This window comes from Chelonoidis abingdonii, chromosome 11 (assembly GCF_003597395.2).
Source record: "Chelonoidis abingdonii isolate Lonesome George chromosome 11, CheloAbing_2.0, whole genome shotgun sequence".
Lineage (NCBI taxonomy): Eukaryota > Metazoa > Chordata > Testudines > Testudinidae > Chelonoidis > Chelonoidis abingdonii.
In genome coordinates, this window is record NC_133779.1 from 41119113 (window position 1) to 41140227 (window position 21115).

The 21115-nt window shown below is 50.9% G+C and overlaps 2 protein-coding genes across 8 annotated transcripts in view; one reads left to right on the top strand and one right to left on the bottom strand.

Moving 5' to 3' along the window:
• LOC116836496 (BLOC-1-related complex subunit 8-like) overlaps positions 1-21115 on the top strand; it is a 78269-nt gene that overhangs the window by 16237 nt on the left and 40917 nt on the right. For 2 of the 7 annotated variants that reach the window (XM_032800401.2, XM_032800484.2), the window contains one exon: positions 1516-2030. The exons of 4 other annotated variants lie outside the window; for them this stretch is intronic. In XM_032800401.2, the coding sequence (XP_032656292.1) occupies positions 1516-1585 (70 nt within the window). In that variant the 3' untranslated portion in view covers positions 1586-2030. One more of the 7 variants, XM_032800573.2, reaches the window with a different exon arrangement.
• TMEM221 (transmembrane protein 221) lies at positions 13-11736 on the bottom strand. The gene is made up of 3 exons (XM_032801531.2): positions 11450-11736; positions 2723-2808; positions 13-573 (listed from the first exon to the last, which is right to left on the bottom strand). The coding sequence occupies exons 1-3, from the start codon at positions 11734-11736 to the stop codon at positions 53-55; spliced, it is 894 nt and encodes a 297-aa protein (XP_032657422.1). The 3' UTR covers positions 13-52.

Genomic DNA, 21115 nt, shown 5'->3' on the forward strand with positions numbered 1-21115 from the left:
AGGGAGATGCAGATCTTGGCAGTGTTGGGATGAGACTTCCCCACTCCAGCCTTCACACCAAAGTTGAATCCTTCCCAGAGGCTGCTGGCTTCCGTGACAAAATATTCCTCATCTCCTGGGTGACGCTGTTCCAGGGCTTGCCCTCTACCTGCAGCAGGCCTGGCTCTGCCGACAGCGTCCTGTGTGTCCGGGGCAGGTTGCAGCAGTCCTTCTCAGCCAGTGGCCTATGGCTTCCTGGCAAGGTGAAGCTGCCTCTGGCTGGTGAGGCAAGGTGGGGCTTCTGCTCTATGTACAGTGGGTAGGAGAACTCTCGGTGGATCTCTGGCCGCGGGCGGGCTGCAGCCACATTCTTGCTGTTGTTGAGATCACTAGCCGGGGTGTCGCTGTGCCGGGCGGAGTCATTCTCGTAGAGGGTACGACAGAGCTCGGACTGGCTGCGCCGGGAGGCTTGGGAGGCCCTGACAAAGGCATGCATCACCGTGATCAGCAGGACGATGATCCCGGAGGACAGGATGCAGGCGCTGGTTATGCCGGTCTCAATTTCAAACAGCAGCAGCATGTAGATGGAGAGAGCTGGAGGGGAAGGAGAGCAAGGCAGAGATAAAGCCAGTCGCCTGACACATGAGGAAAATGGGTCCTGGGCCAAGCCCACCTCTTGTGGCTGAGCAAGGGCCGAGCTGTTAGGGAGCGACGTCCAGTTTGGATTGAACGTCCCATCTCAATTTGAGCAAAAGCAGTTTCCTTGGCTCTGCAACACTGCAACTGTCTCACGAGCCTGATTCCAGACTTCACTTACCCACAGGGCCCATTTCTGGGTGGGGAGGGGGTGTTTTCAAAGGCGCCCAAGTTTCCAGTCCTCAAAGGTATTTAGGTGCCTATCTCCCTTTTGGATCTGGGCCTAAGGGAGTTAGGAACATGAGTCCTGTTTACCTGGGTGCTTTGGAAAACCCCACTCACTGAGGCATGCACAGTACCCGTTCCTGAGGCTTAACCGGTGACTAATCTCTGTGTGCTCCGCTCTCCTGGTCTCGGTGTTTGCTTTTCCTCTGTGCTGCTCTGCTCATTCTTTACCAGCAGCTGGTGTCTGGCTGTGGCCACGCTGCCTGTTAAATAGTTGGATTTAATTTTTTTTATTTTGAAATCTTAAAGGTGTCTGAATGCCCCACTCCTGAAAGGGCTCCATTAACAGAGCCACAACCTGGCCCCTGGAACCTGGCATCCAGCTCATCAGAGATCCAAGAGGGGATTGTCCCTGGGTCTGGGTTATCCCACCCCCACAGCACTCTTACACCTTCCCTTGAAGCAGCTGGCAGCGGCCACAGTTGGAGACGGGAACCTAGGTTAGCTGGACCTTGCCTGATCCAGCCTGGCAATTCCTTTGCCCTTAGAGGCAGCACGAGGGGGATTCTCTGCACTGCTGGCGCCTGGGGGGAGTCCTGGCTGTGCCACACTGAGCCTCCAAGATGCTCATCAGTGATGACACCTGCTAGTGAGCTATCTGCTATTTTCTTGCAGCATTGGATGGCCTGGGTGTCAAGAGAGGACGCTGCCCATACGCCTTGTCTCTGGGGACGTGCAGGGATGAGAGCTGCTGACTCCTTTTAAAAGCTTCTGAAGCCAAAGCCACAAGTGACTAGCCACGCGTGGTGTATAAAGGCCCAGTGAAGGACTGTGATCTCCGTGGGCAGATGTCATGGCTCTAGCTGGTGCCCTAGATCCCCCTAGCTCATTGACTAGTCGCCCTGTTTGTGTCAAGCCAAGGGCTGGGTTTTGGGACTTGCCCGTTACAGCTGATCTTCCCTGCCACTCCTATGAGAGACTCTAGGGAGAACGGAGGTGTGCTGTCCCCACCAATCTCCGGGAGAAAGCCAGTGCAGCGGAGAGGCATGTGGGGGTGGAGGGGGTTCTGTTTCTTGTGCCTTTGAATCCCTCCCTACCAGGGCTTGTGCTGCAGCTTCTCCTGCATAAAACAAGTGGCAGAACATTAAAGTATCTCAAAAACCAGGTCACAATAAAGTCTTTTAAAACTACTTGCTATTGTCCCTCTCCCCCCACCCGCTAATCCCAAAACACCACAGCCGCCTTCTGCGCCTTTCTCAGTGTTATGGCCTTGTCAAAGGGAGAAACTAAGGCAGAGAGAAGCTAAATGTCTTGGCCAAGATTGCACAGCAGGTCCGGCTGTGGCCCCTGTTAATGCAGGATCTGAGCGCCTCACAACCTCCCATGAGCCAGAACAGGACTCTTATCCCTGCTCTACAGATAGGAACTGGGGCCCAGAGAGATGAAAACCCAGCTCCTCAAAGGTAGTTAGGCACCTTATCCCCCTTGATTTGGCCTAAGTGACTAGCCCAAGGTCACGCAGGGAGCCTCCGGCACAGCAGGGAACTGAAGCCAGCTGGCTCTAGTCCCGGCACAGCCCTGGCTGGTGTCATGCTCAGGGGTGGTTGGCTGAAGGGCTCGCTAGAAGTTACGCTGCAGCCAGGCTGCAAACAGGATTCCATTCCCACCACTGCAGGAATAAACCTGGACTCAGGAACCTGGTGACACTGGCTGGGAAACAAGCGATCATTGCAGCCTGACCTATAAATAGATGTTAGGCAACGTACAAAGCACCAGGGGAGGCAGGGACCTGAGCAGCCTAGATGAAATGCGGGGGGTCTAGCCCTCCCTCCCTCCCGGCGGAATGGGATCCCAGCGCTTGCAGAGAAATGAAAATCCTTGCCTGCTAAATAGACGGAAACACTGCAGCAGAACAAGCCAATGGCAACATGCCGAATCATGCGGCTGTCCAACAGGAACCAGTCAGCTCTGCAAAACAAGAGAGAGAAACACTTCAGTGGGAGGTTTTCAGTGGTAAAATAGAGCAATATCTAGTGATGCCCACTGCCTTGATCCCAGTGCAGTATCATTTTAATCTGATCAGAGAGATCCGTAGCAGAGGCCTTTCCTGGACCTGCAAGGGGACTGACTGTCACCTAGTGACCCTAAGATCTTATATTCGCTGAGTCTCCGTAAAGCAGCGCAGAGCTGCTATGCCAAGGCCCCAGTATTCAAATCGATCTAAGAGACTGGGGTTTGGATCTAGTTTGATGGCCCAGGCTCAGGGTTTCTACACACAGTAAAGCTCCTCAGTCCAAAATTGGGACTTGGGGTGAAAAGTGCATTCACTGCAAGTTCTAGAGTGTCTCAGAGATGCCGAGGTGCGTTTTAAGCCCTAACCTTGCCTCCTAGGGAGCCGAATTCTCCCCTCAGCAATGTGCATGGGGCTGTCTACTCCGGTCTCTGCAGGGACAGAGTGCTGATGTCGCTGGAAGCGTCATGCGTACAGGGGGAGCCAAGTCCCTAATCCCAGATCTGCTGTGCAGCTCTAAGAGGAGAAGATTGCCTGGGCCGTTGTTCTACTGTGGTGGGGCAAGGTTGTCTCCATTTCAATATCTTTCCTTCCTGTTCCCCCACTCACTGTTTTGTTGGCTGAGAAATGAAAACCAAAGAGAGACAATCCCCAGTTGACAAACGAGCCTACGCTCCATTCGCCCTGCTTGAGGTTCAGCCAGCCGGCAGGGGGAACCCAAATTCACCACCACTTTTCCAAATACTGATGATGCAGCTACATAAAAGAAGCGAACAAAGCAAGAGCTGTTTTTGCTCAGCTCTGTAGTTCGGCAAGGAGGGAGATAAACCTAAGGAGGCTGCAAGCTGGAAAAGAGGGTAAAGGCTGGTGGGAGAGAGAAATATTTCAATGCTTCTTAAAGACTACTGCAAGAAACAAAGAGCAAAGATGATGCGTGTTAGTCCATAAGTCCATCGCCCTTTAAAAGCATGAAAGGGTGAAGTGCTGTTGCAGTGAACTAAGCAAAGCCAGGTTGCATTTTCATCCTCGGTGCTGAATTGCTTTGCTTAGCTCAGATCCTAGCCGTGTTCATTTAGATGCACATTTTGGAAGGGATTGGCCTTCTTTTTGAACAGCACATAAAACATCAAAGGTCAGCTCCTATCTAGGCATGTATTCCATGCTCCTCCCGGTAGTGTCTGAGCCCTTCCGCTTGATAGATTCAGCTTGTTCCAGTTGTGACACTGGATGGTTTCTGCGAGTGCAAGACTCTGTTGAGACTTGCCAGCAGCCCTGCCACTAGATGCGAGTGAGCAGGCATTCAGTAGCTGTTCTTGTCCACCCTGCAAAAGCTGCTTGAGATCTTTTGTTCCCTTCATTACAGCTGAGGTGACCTACAGAACCTCAGCGCTTCACTTATGGGACTTCATGGGCCATTATCACCAAAGGAAGCCGGCACGCCAGCCTCTTGTTAATTGTGAGAGCAGAACGTAGTCATGAAAGGAGGTGACACAGTGGGAAAAGGACACAAAGTGCTGTAGGAGTAAGTGTGGTTAAAGGTTGTGGTTGAAAGATGCAGCAGCACAACCGTCTCCGTAGGAGACAAGGAAAGGATTGTGTAGCTCATCCAGGAGAGACAGGCGGCAGATTGTGCTGTTGGAATGATTGACACAGGGAGGGGTTGGCAACCCCTGGGAAGCGGCACTCTGTTCTGAGCAGTACATGCACACACACCCTTCTTGGCAATGCGTGTGGTGGCCTGGACACTGAGGAACTGCCCCAGGAGTTGAAGGGCAGTTCAGTCTCCTGCCTCAAAAACTGGTGGCAAAGGGGCCAGTTAGTGCTGATGGTGACAGTTCTTTTTGTAATGTGGATCTCTGTCCATTGGGAATTGACTTGAGACCTAACAACTTGCGACATGGAAGAGCTGGTCAGCCTATGGGGTGTGTGTGGGGGAATCCTCTGTACCCTCCTCCTCCCCCCCCAGTCTGAGAAAGCAGAAGAGTAACAGCTCTGCTTGCATCTGGAGTAACTGCATAAGGAACAAGCGAGAGGGAAGGGACTTTAACTCTGCTCTCTAGCCAGCAGCTGATGAAAGCAGTGAGAAGTCCACCTGAGGACCAGCCACCTGACAGGCAACATCACCAGTGCTCTGGCCGGCGTGACCAAAATTGCACTATACTTTTCTGCGGACTCTGGCTCCCTAGGGTTTGCGGGCATGAAAAAGGCAATGGGGGAAAGCCTCCAAACACTGTCCCTAGAACGGCCCCTGTAGGGAACAGCCCTTCCCCTGGCTGGGAGGTTACAAGGTGGATGAGATGGAGGCCACAGGATCTTTTCTATGCCGAATTCCTGGGATGTCTGGGCCTGCCTAGTGCTGGGAGTTTGCAGTCAGGAGCTGTTACTAGAACTTGGAAGGGCTCCTGCTCCTCATTCATTGTCGGGGAAGAGAAGCCACTTTGTTTTATTAATTACATGATTTGGGGGATTAGCAGCGGGGGAGGGGGAAACAGCCTTTGTTTAGAGCAGACTGGGGCTATTGAGTGCAGAGCAGTAATGCAGCGTGACAGGCCCAACGTGGGAAAGCCTCCTGCTACGTGAGCAGATCCCCTAATGAAACCAGAGCCGGGGGCTCCTCTTGGGGGATAGGGCTGTCCCCGAGATGGGGATGGGCAGGATGAAAACACAAGCTTCAACATGGGGAGACAATAGCAAATTGCATGTCAATGGGGGCGGAGGGGCTGTGAGAATTAACCCTTCACGGGCCGGCATTTTTAGACCATAACAGCACTTTCCACTTTAGGATCTCAAAGCAATTTGTAAACAAACATTATTTGAGTGTCACAACCCTGCCCCCCATAGGGTTATAACCCCCACATTACAGATGGGGAGACTGAAGCACAGAGAAGTGACGTGACTTGCTCAGGATCACCCAGCAAGAGTGGCAGAGAGAACAGGACCCAGGAGTCCTAATTCCAAGACCCCTGCTCTAACCACTCTGCCTCCCATCAGTCCTCCAGTCCACTCAGCTCTCAAGGGACGCCCATGCCCTCAGCACCAGAAGAGTGAAGCAATAACAGCCTCTCACCTTGCTTAAGAAGTGCGGGGTTGGGGGGGAAAACTAATTTAGGACAAACTATTTAAGTCAAATTGGTTGTGGGGGGGCTTTCCTGGAGCCTGGCCCAGCGTCAGCAAGGTGTATGGCCCAAGCACTGGGATTGGATTGGAGGATGGATCTAAATCCCAGGTCACCACCTCTGGTGCATTGGTTTCAGCTGTCTCATAGGTGGGAAGCCCTTTGCTGAATGGCATCATCATAGCCCAGCCCCCTGCCCCATTCTTTTGCCCTCATGGGCTCAGAATAAATTACTGACAATGAAAAGAACCTGGGACATTCTCAACTTTTATAGAGGGAAATCCAGAACCTTTCTGTAATCTGGTGTTAGAAGCAGGCTGGGTCCAGCTAGATGGGTCACAGAAACATCCTCTGAATTTCTGAGCTCTTTAGTAATATCAGTTAATTAAGTCTCTCACCCCACTTGTGAGACAGAGAGTTACTGTCCCTGTTCCACAAACAGGGGAAACTGAGGCACAAAGAGGTGAAGTATCTTGCTCCAGGGCCACAGGGTGATTCAGTGGCAGGGCTGAAAATAGAACCCAGGAGTCCTGATTCCCAGTTTGCTGAGCTTGGATGGGTCTCCGCAGCTTGGGTCTGTTTCATTTCCCTTCACAGCAAGACCACAGTCTGCAGCTGAAGAGAATTATTCTGCCCCGGGGGGGGGGGGGGGGGGGGACGTGGGATCAGGTGAGTGCCCTGATTCCATTGTCTGAGGTCTTGCCTTTAGATGCTTAACCCTGTGCAAGATGCACCTGCAGTTAGCTAGGGCTCCCCTCCCCTCACAGCTCTTCCTGAGCGGTTGCACTCGGTCTCCCGTATGCAGAAACAAGGCAGAGGGCTATGGCTGGCAAGCTCAGAGCTTAACAAGGAACAGAAACTGGAGCAATTGGGACTGGAGCTGGTGAGGGGTAGGAGAACTCCCCCCTCCTCCTGTTGCTCCAGCAGGGTTCAAACGGCAACAGTGGGGCAACAGGCAGTCTGTGTCACCAGAATGGCCTGTGACTGCAGCAAACCAACCAAATGGGGTGGTGAGGTACCAGCTCTGCTCAGACCCAAAGGGTCTTGCCTACTGTGCCCAAGACATGAGCAGCCATGTGTAGCCCTGCTTCCTTCTCCCACCAGCACACTAGATACAAACTCATCCTGTCAGCCGGTGCTGGGTTCCAATGACCCTGCAACCATCTCTCTCTCACTTTAATGGGAGCTGTTTGCACTAGCCTGTACACTTTACTGGTAGCCCTACAATAAAGACATGATTCTTCTGGAGCATCCAAGGATCTTCACAAACATGGATTAACTGAACCTTGCCATGTGTGTGGGAGGAAGCTGACAGGGTTCTTTAGCTCTCTGAGATGAGGCCCAGAAAGGGGATGTGACTTGTCCAGGGTCGTGCAGTCAGTCAGTGGCAGAGCTGGGAGTAGAACCCAGGAGTCCTGAGTCTCCATCTCCTCTACCCACTAGTGACATTCCATCCCTATTAGCAAGGATCAAATTGCTTCAGGAATATTTTGGTGTGATTAATAGAGTTTAAAGCCAGAAGGGACTGCTAGGATCATTGAGTCTGGCCTCCTGACAGCACAGGCCAGAGAATTTCACTCATCATGCTTTTTTTTGCATCAGGCCCATAACTGCTGGTTGAGCTAGAGCATCTGTTTTAGAAAGGCAGCCAGTCCCCAAGTCATGGAGACTCCACCACATCTGGAGGTGTAGGGAAGCTGTTTCAATGGTTCAGTGAAGGTAGATAAGAAATAATGGGCTTCATCTGCAGCAAGGGAGATTTGGGTTAGATAATAGGACAAACTTTCTAGCTATGAGGGTAGTTAAGCTCTGAAACAGGCTTCCAAGGGATACTGGAATCTCTGTCATTGGAGATTTTTTAGAACAGGTTGGACAAACACTTGTCACTGGATGGTCTCGGGTTACTTGGTTCTGCCTCAGTGCAGGGGGCTGGACGTTATGATCTCTCGAGGCCCCTTCCAGCCCGACATTCATATGTTTCTAAGATTACCCACACTGTACAAATTGGGCACTTTATTCCTAGTCTGAAGTTATCTAGCTTCAGCTTCCAGCCATTGGATCTTGTTCTGCCTTTGCTAGAGTCAAGAACCTTCTGCTGTCAGAAATCTTCCCATTATAGATTCTGATCAAGTCACCTCAACCTCCTCTTTGGTAAACTGGACTTCTTTTGTCTCTCTCTGTGAGGCAGGTTTTCCAGACCTCGTATTGTTCTTGTAGCTCTTTTCTGAACCCTTTCCAACTTTCTCCCTGAAGAGTGGACATGAGAACCGCTCTCGTCAATGCCATACCCAAGGGTAAGAACATCTGCCTACATCCACTCAACATTCTCATGTGTTTACATTCTAGGACTGTACTTGCTCTCCTAGCCACCACATTGCATTGCAAGCTCATGTTCAGCTGGTTATTTGCCCCGACCTCTGAATCCATTAATGAATCACTGCTTTTCAAAATACAGCCCCCAATCCTGGAAGTGTGACCTGCATTCTCCACACCTAGATGTATGCCCTTGCATTTAGCTATCTAATTAGCTGATTGACCTGTTCCAGTTTTAATGGGGGATTTCAAAAGTGAATTGCAGAGCTTTGAAAATAAATAAAACTTTTAAGATCTGAACTCAGTATTAGGTGCTGGGTCACATTTACATTTGGTTGGGAATTTTGCCATCAATGATTTTTCAATCAGACTTTTCAACACGAAAATTTTGGTTTTGCAGGAGTTATTCAGTTTTCTGTTGGGAAAGTCAAATTAAGTTTTGATTTGGGTTGGTTGGACCCAAACTGAAATATGTTTGAATTGTTGAACTCACCCAAAACGTTTAGTTTTTCATCAGTTCAACATTAAACTCTACTTCCCTGTTATGCATGTTGCCATATACAAGTTGTAATTTGAGTCCCATTGTTTGCTATGGGCTGGACTCCCTGGTCCAACTACATATTCCACGATGCGATGGAGGTTTCCCTCCAGCTCATCAATATGGTCCAGCACAAGTCATGTTGCTGCAGGCGCAGGCTGGGAGACGTAATCTAGCAAGGGAGCCTGGCCCACAGGGCAGAGTGGAGCCATGTGGCTTCTGAACTACAACTCCCATGAGGCAATGTGCCCCCACAAGGAAATGAAGTTTAAAGTTCAACAGACTCCAGGTGTAACAATCCACAACAAAACATTTTGATTTGAGAAATGTCAGTGTTTCATTTTGATCGGAAAGGCCAAAACAAAAAATTTTGTCATTTTCAAATTGACCTTTTTTGAAATTCTTCATTCCATGAAAAGTGTAGATATTTAACATTTTGTGTCGCTGTAGGATGAAAACAAAATATTGAAATATTGGAATTTCCCGCAGGATGGAAATTCTTAATTTCACTCAGCTCTAGTCCAATTCATCCCTAGTGTGAATCCACTGAAGTCTGTGGTGTTAGTTACACCAAGGGGCCTGTACGTGCGGACGTCATCTGACATTGATAAATTTTCAACCCAAATATTTGCAAATTGCTTTCCCTTTTTACTTCCCACCCAAGGTGAGGTGCGTGTGTTTGGCCAAAACCAGCCGTGCATCAGTCATGCAGGGGACGCAGTGAACCCAGGCAGGCAGTGTTCAGACATGTTTTTGCAGGTGTAAATGTGCTGGCAGTTATTAAGTCAACATGTGTCTCTGGGTTAATGATTTGGGGTCTTGAGTCGTATTCCTGTGCAGGTCACCTTTAAAAACACCCAGACAATCAACAGAATCCAGTTTGCCAATTCCTAAAAGTAGGAGGGGCAGGGGAACGACTTGTAAGCACTGCAAATAACAACAGAATTTTGGGCCAGATCTCTAGCTGGGGTAAACAGATGCAGGATCTGGCCAGCTGGCCTTCTTTTCTGACTTTGCACTTCCTATTATAGAATCTGCTAAGTATCTGGGATGCTAATGAATTGCAGCGTTAGTTGTGGGTGTGAGGAGGAGGAGGGATATTCACCCTAAAATATCTTCTGTGTCAGTGGTTTTGAAGCTGTGGTCCCCGGAGAGCTGAGTGGGCTCCCCTATTGTCCAGCGGCTTCTACAGGTGCCCAGGCTCTTCACTGCAAGTGAGCCAGCCACAGCAGCTAGAAACACAGAAGAGGAGCTAAAGTGAGCCACTGCTAGCAGTCAGCGGGCCTGGGACTATCAGCCACCTCTGGCAATCAGGACTCCTGGGTTCTCTGCCACTGACTCACTCTGTGACCTCAGGCCATGCCATTTAATCTTGGTGCCTCTGTTTCCCTACAAAACAAATCTAATAGCATTTAAGGTCTTGGATGCCTCGGTTCACTGATGTGCTAAAAGTGCTGTGAGCTCCTCCGGTGAAAAGCACTACAGAAGGTTAAAATAGCCAGTGCTCAGCTAATGTATTGCTCCCCTCCTGCAGTCTACAAGGGATGGACTGTGTGTGCTAATGTCTCATCTAGCTGCCTGCTGATGCTCCAGTGCTGTATCTCTCAGGCAAGCATTGCTGGCTAAAGACTGGATTACATATTTTGAGCTAGATCCTCAGCTGGTTTCAGTTGGCATCCCTCCACTGAAGTCAACGGAGTGATACTAATGTGCACCAGCTGAGCATCTGGCCCTAGGTATTTATGCAAGTGTTGGGGGAGTTAAATACTGTGTTAATGTAACCAGATGTAAAGGCAGCTGTACATTTGCTCTGGTAGTCAATAAAAGTGGCTAAGCACAAATACACACACATGGAATTAAATGAGTTAGAGTCCACAGCCAGACACTCAGAAGATGAATGTTGGCATAGTCAGGTAGCTAATAATGATGCTAAGCAATGTAGCTCATCCAGGAGCTTTTCTGGCCCCCATCTCTATGCATGCCTATAAGGCAGAGCAGAGCTGGGATCCCCATTATAAAATGGGGAAACTGAGGCAAAGCTCTAGTGACTTGCCCAGGGTGTCAGTGTCAGAGCAGGGAGTTGGAACCCAGGTCTCCTGAGTCCTGGGCCAGGGAATGGGAACTGCATGGGTGGATTGTGGGCAAGTGGGAGACAGCAGAGTGCCAGGCCTGGCAGTGCTGTAGTTCAGTGACTGGCTTAGCTGAAAGGGCTCTTGGTGGGACTTTGCACCATGCAGGAGTTGCATGAAGCTGCAGAGGAGGCTGGTGCAATGGCTGGAGGGAGGAGATCTCCCATTTACCCCTTGCCAAGGGAGGTCTTGAACTTATTTGAGTCCTCCTGCCCCTCCTCTCTGCACACTTATCCCGGGCAATCTGGGAGCCTTTAAACAGTCCTCAGCAGGTCAACTCCTCCAGGGGTTCCACATGCAAAGTTCCCCGGGGGCTGGGGGCTGGCACGGGGAGAGCGACCATGCAGACCCCGGGCCCTCGAGCGCCAGGGGTTCAGTTCCTCCGGGAGCCACAGGCTCTGTGCACAGAGTTCCCCCGGTAGGGGACAGAGCCCTGGGGCCTGGACCTAAGATGCTCCCCGCCCCCCTCTCTTCCAGCACCAGGGGCATCCTCCCCTGCTCACCTGTCCGGCTCCGCGGCTCCCCGGCACGCCTCGGCGCTGAAGTAGCTGTGCAGGAGGCAGAGCAGGAGGCAGCTGACGTTGAGCACCAGGCACAGGGCGGCCAGCACGGCCGAGACCGGCAGCAGCATACCCGCCACCCGCTCCGAGACGGCGCTGGCGGGGCCGGCCCGGGCCCGGCCCGCCTGGAGCTGGAAGATGAGGATGGAGGCGAGCACCGCCATGAGGGCCGCCAGCGTGCCGAAGAGCAGCAGCGTGGCCAGGGAGCGCTGGGTGTAGGCGGAGGGCATCGCGGGGAGCAGGGGTGGGGGGAGATAAAAGAGGCCCCCAAAAAGTTGTGTTAAACTTTCTGACCCCCCGCGCGCCCCCTGCCTCTCCCTGAGCCGAGCCGCGCGGACCGGGGAGCGCCGGCTGCAGAGCCCGGAGCCGTCCCGGGAGGAGCTGAGCTGAGCTGGGTCTCACCCGCCAGAGGAGCCCGACGGTGCTAATCGCACACTGGAGCTTGTCTCTCGCCGGCGCACACCTCTGCCCACGTGATGTTTCTATTAATTAGGGATTTCAAACTTTCCTGGCGATGGAGCAAAGCTCCCTGCGCAAAGGAGGCGTTTTCTCCAGCCCGGGAGTGAGGGCTGCCTGCCCCTCCTTGTGGGCAGTTTGCGTCTGCTCAATTTCACTCCAACTCTGCCCAGCACAGCTAGCTGCCTGGAAAGAAAAGCTGGTGTTTTCAAGGGGGACCTGGACAGAATCTGTGTTGAAAGATCCAGCTATTCGCACGTCTCCTGTCTGCCTTTTAATCTTGTTTCAATCCAGCCAGGATACAGCTGTTGGTGAAAATCTGTTTGCAGACAAAGGTTTGTTTGTTTCCTTAAAATAAGGAATAAGGCTGGAGTGTTCTTGATGGGCCCTTTAATTTTGGGACCCGTATCTGCTCTCAGTTACCCCAGCTTTTACAGTGCTGTAGTCCTGTCCAGTTTAGCTGAATCACTTCTGTTTGACATCAGCGTAACAGACAGCAGAACAGAGCCCTTCATTTGTAAAAAGCAAGGGCCAGATTCAGAGCTGGTGTAAATCAGCATAACTCTGGAAAGAGGTATGTTGATTTACACCAACTACGAATCTTGCGCCAAACTCCTACAGGCTCCTCATCCAAAACTCATTGAAGTCCAGGAAAAGTTTCCCATTGATTTCAACAGGCTTTGGTTCAGCTCCCGTAGATCAGGATTTGGCACCCATTTAGCCAGTGCACTGGGCTCTTCCACAAATCTGGCTCTTGGTGGCTCAGTGGGAGCTGCTGAGTGCGGAGCTCTTGAAAACCTGGCCTTGGAGGAGCAGAGTCTTCAACGGAGCCCTATGGTTTGTCCCTGGCTAGCGAAGAAGAATTCGGACCTGGTTCACCAGGAGTAACTCCATTAAAGTCAGTGGAGTCCCATTGGTCTAAGGTCAGACTCAGGCCCAGGGCCTTTCATGTAATTTAGCCAGAAGGTAGCATCAAGAACCTTTGGCCTATAGGAATTGAGGTCAGTGTTACCTTTGGTTGGTTTGTTTTATCTATAATGGGCTGGATCCTTAGGGGTGTAAATCGGGGAAGATCTGTTGGCTTCACCAGAGCAATGTGGATTTGCATCAGCTGAGGACCCATGTGCCTTTCTGTGTTGAAGGGGGAGGAGAGAGATGATATTCGGCTGTCCAGGCTGCCACTTGGACCTGTGCTGCCTGCACAGCGGCATCTCCAGCTCCTCTCTTCCTCTCACATTCTTCCATGTGGCTCTTTGCGCAGCCCTTAAGCTTCTCTCCGAAGTTTCATCTTGTCCACACTTTTCCCCTACTGTTCCCATGGCGACTCAGCTAACCCTGACTTCCTGTATGGTGAGAAAATGCTCTCAAGTTCATCAAGGACTTGGATCAACCCCATTAACATAACTCGCAGGTCTAGGCTCAGCACTTCTGTATAGCTAAGTGCCTGTGAGTAAACAGCCCCAGTGGGCACGGGGCGATATCTAGTCCTGGGGAGGAGGAATGGGAAATCTGTCCTGACTACATTATGAGAACAACACAATAGCCTAATCCGCCTTCCATTGGTAGTCAGTCACCCTGGGCTCCTGAATTTATCAGGAAGATCTCAAAGCACTTTGCAAGCTATGGGCTCCATTCTGCAGTCCACAATCAGGCAAAACTTCTATGATCTTGAACATGTTTTGCTTGGTTAAGGGCTAAAATGCAGCCATCTCTGGGGAGGAGCATGGCAGCGCCTAATAGCTTGCAGTGACACTTCAGTGTCATTTAGAAATGGAAAGGATTAATACAACATATACATCAAGCTCCAGAGAGAAATTAGAAACAGAACTGGGTTATTCAAATGGGACCTTGGTCAGGGATGTTCCATGCCTGGGTGGGTGGTTCTGTAGGTAATACTTGGGGCAAAGGATATCCAGTTCCTGCAGATACTAACAGCTACTTCAGGAGGCACTGAGGGATTAGCCACTATTTCCATGTCTGCTTCCCTGCAGGTGTATGTATTGTCCTTCCATGTGTCCAAATGAAACATTAAGAAAGCCACAGCCCATTATGTACAGTAGGGGGCAACTGGAAGGAACTGAGGCTATTGAGGTAGCAGGGACTTCTCCAGAGTCAGTGGCTCTATAAATACCATTTTCCTTTGCTCGTTGTATTTTTAGCAGTGGCCCTTGCCTGTACTGTGTATGTTCCTGCATGGCCTTCCTGCCCCGTAGCAGCAGCAGCACGGGTGTAGAAGCAGCACCAGACATGGGGAAGGGTGCAGAAGGGAGCAGGCAGAGTGGGTCAATCGATAAAGGCTGGGGGGATTAGGTGTTTGGACTCAGGAATTCCGTTTTTTTACTGACCCCTTCAAGCCGCCTGGCACTGCAAAAGCCAGGCTAGACATGTGACAAGGAGAGAGGCTGTGGGGAGATTCCCAGGGCTTTTGGCTGGGCCGGTCTCATGAGGTTCCACTGTTTGTAGGCCTGCTCAGAACCTGGAAACACAGAGACAGGAGCAATAGCAGCAATCAAATGTCTCATGCTTCCTGTGAGTTTCAACGGCAGCTTTGGGGTGCTGGTTATTTGATCTAAACGGATTTGCCTGCCCTGTCGTTCACCAAATCCCCCAGCACTTCAAGCTGCTCTGTTAGAACGTGGAATGAAAGCAGAGAGGGATTCTGGAAATGGGTTCCCTCCTCTCTCTTTTCCCATGGTTTGCATGATCTTGTGCTTAAATACATTACGATGCTCTATTTGCCTTCCTCAGCAGCGCCGAGACCTTTCCGCCTGCTCTCTGTCCCCGCTACATATGAGGATTTCACTCCAAGGGGGGCATTTTTTGCAGGTCCCTATAGCAACTGAGTAAATACTCTTGTCAGTCCCCTGTCCCTTCCTACTCCATGCAGATGAGATGCCTGCAGATTAGACTGCTCCCTAATGCAAGGGAAGGGGACTCCAGACTGCTTTGTTTTGTGTCTGTTTTTCTCATGCTTTTTCTCCCTTCCCACTTAGTCCCCTTTGTACAAGGTGTTAATTGCAAATGACCATGAAGAACACGAGGTGAGCCATGTTCAGCGCTCTGGTGCCGCATTCCTGTTACAGATTAACTGGAAGCTGTTGGTGCAGGTGTAGAAAAGAGGTGGGTTCAGCCATTAGCTGCCCAGTCAGGAGTGCACATGTGAAGAGCAGGGTCACCTCTGGCACACCAGGGGCCATAGCCCCAAAGGGTCTCACATGCTCCCAGCCGGGCAGGTGAAATGGCTGAAAGCTGCGCTGCACCGCACAGAGGCATCTGTGCACACAGCTCTTTGGGAGGACATACAAATCGGGGATGCTGACTGCCTCATCCCTCCCCTTTAATAGAAATGCCAGTAACCCTTTGCTTGTTTCAGAGTGATAGCCATGTCAGTCTGTATCAGCAAAAACAACAAGGAGTCCTTGTGGCACCTTAGAGACTAACAAATTTATTTGGGCATAAGCTTTCGTGGGCTAAAACCCACTTCATCAGATGCCTGGAGTGGAAAATACCGGAGCAGGTATAAATACACAGCATCTGAAAAGATGGGAGTTGCCCTTTGGATGCTGCAGGAATGGACACACAGGCATTCTCCTAAGCATGAACTGACCTACATATTTATATAGCCAGAATCACCACAGTATCCAAGCTCTGTCATTTACCTGGCAGTCTGGATCTCCGTAAGGAACAGCGACCCTTTGCACAGGGGAAATCACTGAGGCAGCAATTGTGACTCCTGTCCCGTGAGATGTGGCTGTGACCAGCTGTTGTGACACAGGGTGTGACAGAGCCTGACTCTTGCTGTGTGGATGCCTGTTGTTTTATCCCTTGGATGTGTGTAATGAAGACTGACTCTCTGCACATTTGTGACTTCTGATTTTCCCCATGCTCTCCTCCTAGTTGCTTTTTCTGCTGTGCCCACAGCAATTTCCACCTCGTTCAGCGCTGGAATAAATTGCCTAGGGAGGTTGTGGAATCTCCATGGTTGGAGACTTTTAAGAGCAGGTTGGACAAACAGCTGTCAGGGATGGTCTGGATCAGCGTTTCCCAAACTTTTTTGGCCGCGGGACACTTTTTAGCCTATTACGGAACGCTTATAATATTGCTTTGTAGTCGTTTGGTTTTCAAGTAAAAAATTGTGTTCTTTATGTTCAGATATGTTTGATTTTGTAAAACAGAGGGACAATACACATTCTAAATAACTTGAATTAACAATTCCTAACTGGAAAGCGCCTATAAAGTAGTACAAAAATCAAGTGCAAGAGTCTTTCACGGGACACCTGTTGACATCATGCGGAACACAGTTTGGGAAACACTGGTCTAGATAATACTTAGTTCTGCCTTGAGTGCAGGGGACTGGACTAGATGGCCTGTCGAGGTCCATTCCACTCCTACAATTCTATGACTCTCCAAGAGTCTGGTGCATTTAATTTGGACTTCTTTGCAGTACCACATACAGTGCTTTGCTGCCTATCTCGCACCTGTTTGTGGCCACTTTGCACTCGAGGGCGGGGGGATTTTCCAATGTGCCCAGGAGGTTTAGGAGCATGTTGACTCTCAGTGGGACTCATGCTTAGGTTCTTTTGAAAATCAGATCCTAGACAGGCATCTCTTCTTGCTGCTGCACGCAGCCTGGGGTATTATTCCTAGTCTATTAAAAATGTCAGGAGCGAGCAAGGGAAGAGAGCCCTCAAGATACATCACTGAGCAGCGAGGCTAAGAAACGACAAGTCTGGACGTTGGTGTTCACGCAACAAAAGGCCCACTAGAGCTGACAGGGGTTTGCCATCTCTTATAAATATCTCTGAGAAGCAGCAGCGCCTTTCCCCTTGGGATAGCCCTCCTGGCTGAAGCTCCCAGGGAATCACATTCTTCAATATGAAAGCATCCCTCCTCCTAGCAAGGCTGACCCTTTGGTGGAGAGCGGGATGTTTTTATTGACCATAGCTCACCAGGAGTTTTGGCTGGTCCCAGAAACAGATCCATGGTCCCGGTTCTGCGGTATTGTGTCTCATTGGGGGAGTGAAGCTCATCTTTCTGTTGTGTGATCCCTGAAAACACATGCAAACATATTCCAATGACTCAGACTGAGCAGAATCCGCGTGCTCTGAGCTGTGAACCACTGGAATGCTGAATAAGCAGGAAGGATGGTGGGATGCTTAGCCTGGGTGTTCGGATTCCCTGCTCTGCCACAGACTTCCTGTGTGATCTTGGGCAAGTCTCATGGTGTCCCAGGTCCCATCTGTACAACGGGGATATCAAGAGCTGTTGGGAGGATAAATCCCTTAAAGATTGCAAGGGGCTCACATACTCTGATGATGGGGGCCAGAGAAGTACCTGGACATAGAGCGGGGATGCCCAAAGTGCTGGTTACAGGGAGACATCTGCCCTGGCCAAAGTTCTTTCATTCATAAAGGATCCTATGTAAATCCTAGCCCAGGAAATAACTAGCACAAATACTTCCCACTTGATTTCTTCAGCGTATGTAACAAATATTAGCATTGCTGGGGGATGGGCCGTTTTATAAAATAGGGAAACTGAGGCAGAGAGGTTATGAGATGAGTCTAAGGCCGCTGACGGAGTCAGTGTGGGGAGTGGGGGTGCTGGAGCACCGTATGCACCCACCCCTTTCTTTGCACCACTAGGCCGTGTTGGTCTCAGAATCAATCTGCGGAGGACATGTTGTTCTAAGGCTGGGGGTTCAGTCATTGTTATTGTCCTGGCATCATGTTATGCCCATGGGTTAAAGACATGCCAAGGAAGACACTTGCTGCTTAGATACTTGTCACGAACCCTCCACCTTTTAGGCAGCCTGACTCTGGGTCTGTAGGCAGCCCAGTTTCCTAGCATCATCCATCATCTGACTTACACAAGGCCTGTCCAAGCTGCCTCCATTTGAAACCTCTCCCCCTGAAGCTGCAGTGATCTGGCTCCTATTCCAGGATGGAACTATACTGCAGTAACATCTGATGTGTCAGTACCCTGTTCACCTGCTAAAAGAATAGGATTGTATATGAGAGTGTGGGGGGGGAGGCCTGTTTCTGGTGTAGTCAGTTACACAAGAGCAAAACGCTAGTGAATCAGGGTGGCCGCATGTTACACTGGTGCAAGTGACTACTCATGGTATAGGGCAGAATCAGGCCTAGTGCCTTTCAGATTCTATGTACTGCCTGTGCAAGGAGCAGGCGAGTGGCTGCGGCCAAAGGCAGCAACCATTATGGGCCCAGCAACATCTCACACACAACAATGGATCATGCTTTACTGAGAGGGGGAACGTTGGCTGGGACTCCGGGCTTGTCCCTGACTCTTTTCTAAATGTACCACAGAATCGCTCTGTCCATGCAGGTGACCCACCAGAGACAGGGAGGGAACTCAGTGTAATGCTGTATGGTGATAGACTCAAGGAGCTAGATCTATTTAGTTTCATAAAGAGAAGGCCAAGGGGTGACTTGATCACAGTCTGTAAGTACCTGCAGGAGGAACACAATTTGACAATGGGCTTTTCGGTTCAGCAGACAAAGGTCTAACGAGCTCCAGTGGCTGGAAGTTGAAGCTAGTAATTTTCATCAGTGAAGGTAATGAATCATTGGAACAACTTACCAAGAGCTGTGGTGGATTCTCCATCACTGATACTTTTTAAATCCGGTTGGGATGTTTTTCTAAACAATCTGCTCTGGTTCAAACAGGGATTAATCCAGGGAAGGCCCAGGTTCTGCAGGCAGTCAGACAAGCTGGTCACACTGTTCATTTCAGGTGATATAGCTATTGACGACCTCTCAAGGCCACTTCCAGCCCTGCGTGTCTGTGCCTGCACAAAGCTGCGGCTTGCATTGTGCCATCAGTTTTTGGGTCTGAGCCTCAGTCTTCATGTGACATTTGAACCCGTGACCTCCTAGTAGAGAGGCAACAATGCTACTAATGGTATCACTGTGCAATTGGTCTCACTTGGGTGGGTAGTATGGTAACAGCCTGCCTCTTTCCACCTCTGCCCAGCAAAAATAAGGTACATAGGGTGTGTTGGAAGCCAGGCTGCTGGCTTTGGCAGGAAGTCTGTTTTAGCTCCTGTTAATTTCCAGACCACCCAACATTTTTGCCCTGGGGGATTTCAGCTCCTTGGCCTGTGTTATTGTAACATTGCCCAGGGTCATGGACCCATAAGCCTGTGCCATTTATTTCCCATCCCCTTCACTGCCATCTGCCTCCTGCACCAGGCAGCGGACAGTCAGTAGCAAGATGTGAGCGGAGCCTCTGAGTCTGTCTGGAGAAGCCTGGCAGATTTGGGAATATTTTTTGGAACACAGAGACTCTGGTGTCCCTGGGCTGCGCTGAGATTTACTCCATCACTGTCCCAGTTAGCAGTCCAGCAGCCCATGGGAGGGAGGGTTTAACAAAGTGACCAGTAGTCAATCGGATTCACTTCTTTCTGACTTTAGCTGCGCTGCTTCTCTTGCGTAGTTCAGACACGGGTCACAGACCCCTCTGGCCAAGAAAGGCAATGACTGAGAGGCTCTGGGTCATTTCGGCACAGAGAGCGCCCCCCAAAGGGAGAGCCTATATGGGATGTTGTCCGAGTTCTTCTGGGTTTGGCCAAGGCTGAGAACACCGTGTGTAGAACAATGCAGGGGGGACGGACCAGCTAGTGCGTAGCTGGGCTACTCCATAGCCGGTCCCGATAGGCACCTGAAGTAAACAGGTGCAACTCCATCGGAGTCAGTGGAGCTGCACCTGACTGAACTGCGGAGATGAGTTTGTCTTACTAACTATAAGCACCACAGTCTGCTATTGACTCTCCCCTCCTTTGTGGATCAGCCCCTTTTCTACCCCCTCTGCCCTCTATGGTGCATGAAAACCTGCTTCCCTGCTCTGAGTCTGGGCCTCTTTCGAGGTGGGTTAAGGCCAAACATTTGCTTAGCTCACTTCTCGGGGGACAACGCCCAGCAGTGAGGGGCCCCTACCAGGCATCTTGGCTGTCTTCATCCTGTTGATTTATCTCCGTGATCTGCTGGCTCTCTATCTAGAGATAGGAAAGGCCTCAAGAGGGAGCCAAAAGCATTTGAGCGCAAGCTCCAAGCACCAAAGGCAGGAAGAGCCTAAATTGGAACTTGCAGGGAAATGACCAGCCAGAGCTTTCTGAAAAAGCAGCATGCCTAGGCCACTAGATCCACAAAGCAGAAGGAGCTTTCCCCAACCCACCCACAGCCTCAGGATGAGGGCACAAATGTTGCAGCTGGCAACCAGCCCTGACCCTCAGGACACACCTCTGGGCCACCTCAGGTGTCCACATTGCTGGGCCCCCTTTGCTGGCAGGCTAAGGAGAGATCAGACTGCCTGTTGTGGGCCATAGGGATTGAACTCCTGAGTCTCAGGCCTACAAGGGCAGGGGTGTCTCAGTGCAGGTCGGAGGCAGCGGGGCTCTCTCCAGGCCAGAGGCTTATTCTATGGTCCAAGGAGCTCTTAGGAGACCCCAGGATACAAGGTGGCATTCCATACATGCTGACATGTCCTCTGCACTCCCTGCCCTTCCAGGATCAATTAAGATTATGAGCGAGGCTAATTAACACCCTGCTAATTGCACTCTGCAGTCCTCTATAAATCACAAGATTTATAAGCAGACAGCAGCCACAGGCCTAGGGAAGATGCTGCTCTTGTGTACCTGGAGCCTCTCCCAGTGTCAAGATGGAGAGACCTTCCACCTCACTCTGCTTCCCCTCTCATGCCTTGCTGCTCCCAGGACTGATCCTTCATCCTGGGGCAGCTCATGGCCTCTCGGGAGGAGCCCATAGCATTCACCCAGTGCCTGTATTCAGGACATGGCCATTAGTGGCTAGGACCAAAGCCTACCAGGAGAGCTGACTGTCGCTGGACATCCTGAACACGCCAGCATGGCAGGAGGGATGGACCCAGCAATCTAGTATGCTCTCTCCATCGATAGCGTCTGAGGGCAGCAGGCAGGAAAGGGCCCACATCCCGGCAGATCCCTGCCAGAGCTCTGAGTGGCAGCCAGACTTCCCTCCGCTCAGCACGGTGATACTTGTGCATCAGAGCTCAGCGGTTTGCGTGTTGTGCCAGGCAACATTGCACGGACTGCTGCCTCTGTTCCCTCTTCGCCTGTGACTCCGCTGCTGCCCCTTCAGGGCAAGAGTGCAGCTCCCAGGG

Bases quoted from the DNA above. Each gene is read 5' to 3' on its own strand.
- TMEM221 (XM_032801531.2), bottom strand. From the start codon at position 11,736: ATGCCCTCCGCCTACACCCAGCGCTCCCTGGCCACGCTGCTGCTCTTC. The intron at 2,809-11,449 runs GTGAGCAGGGGA...CTTGTTTTGCAG, and splicing joins GGAGCCGCGGAGCCGGACAG to AGCTGACTGGTTCCTGTTGG. The intron at 574-2,722 runs GCAAGGATTTTC...CTTCCCCTCCAG, and splicing joins TGTTTCCGTCTATTTAGCAG to CTCTCTCCATCTACATGCTG.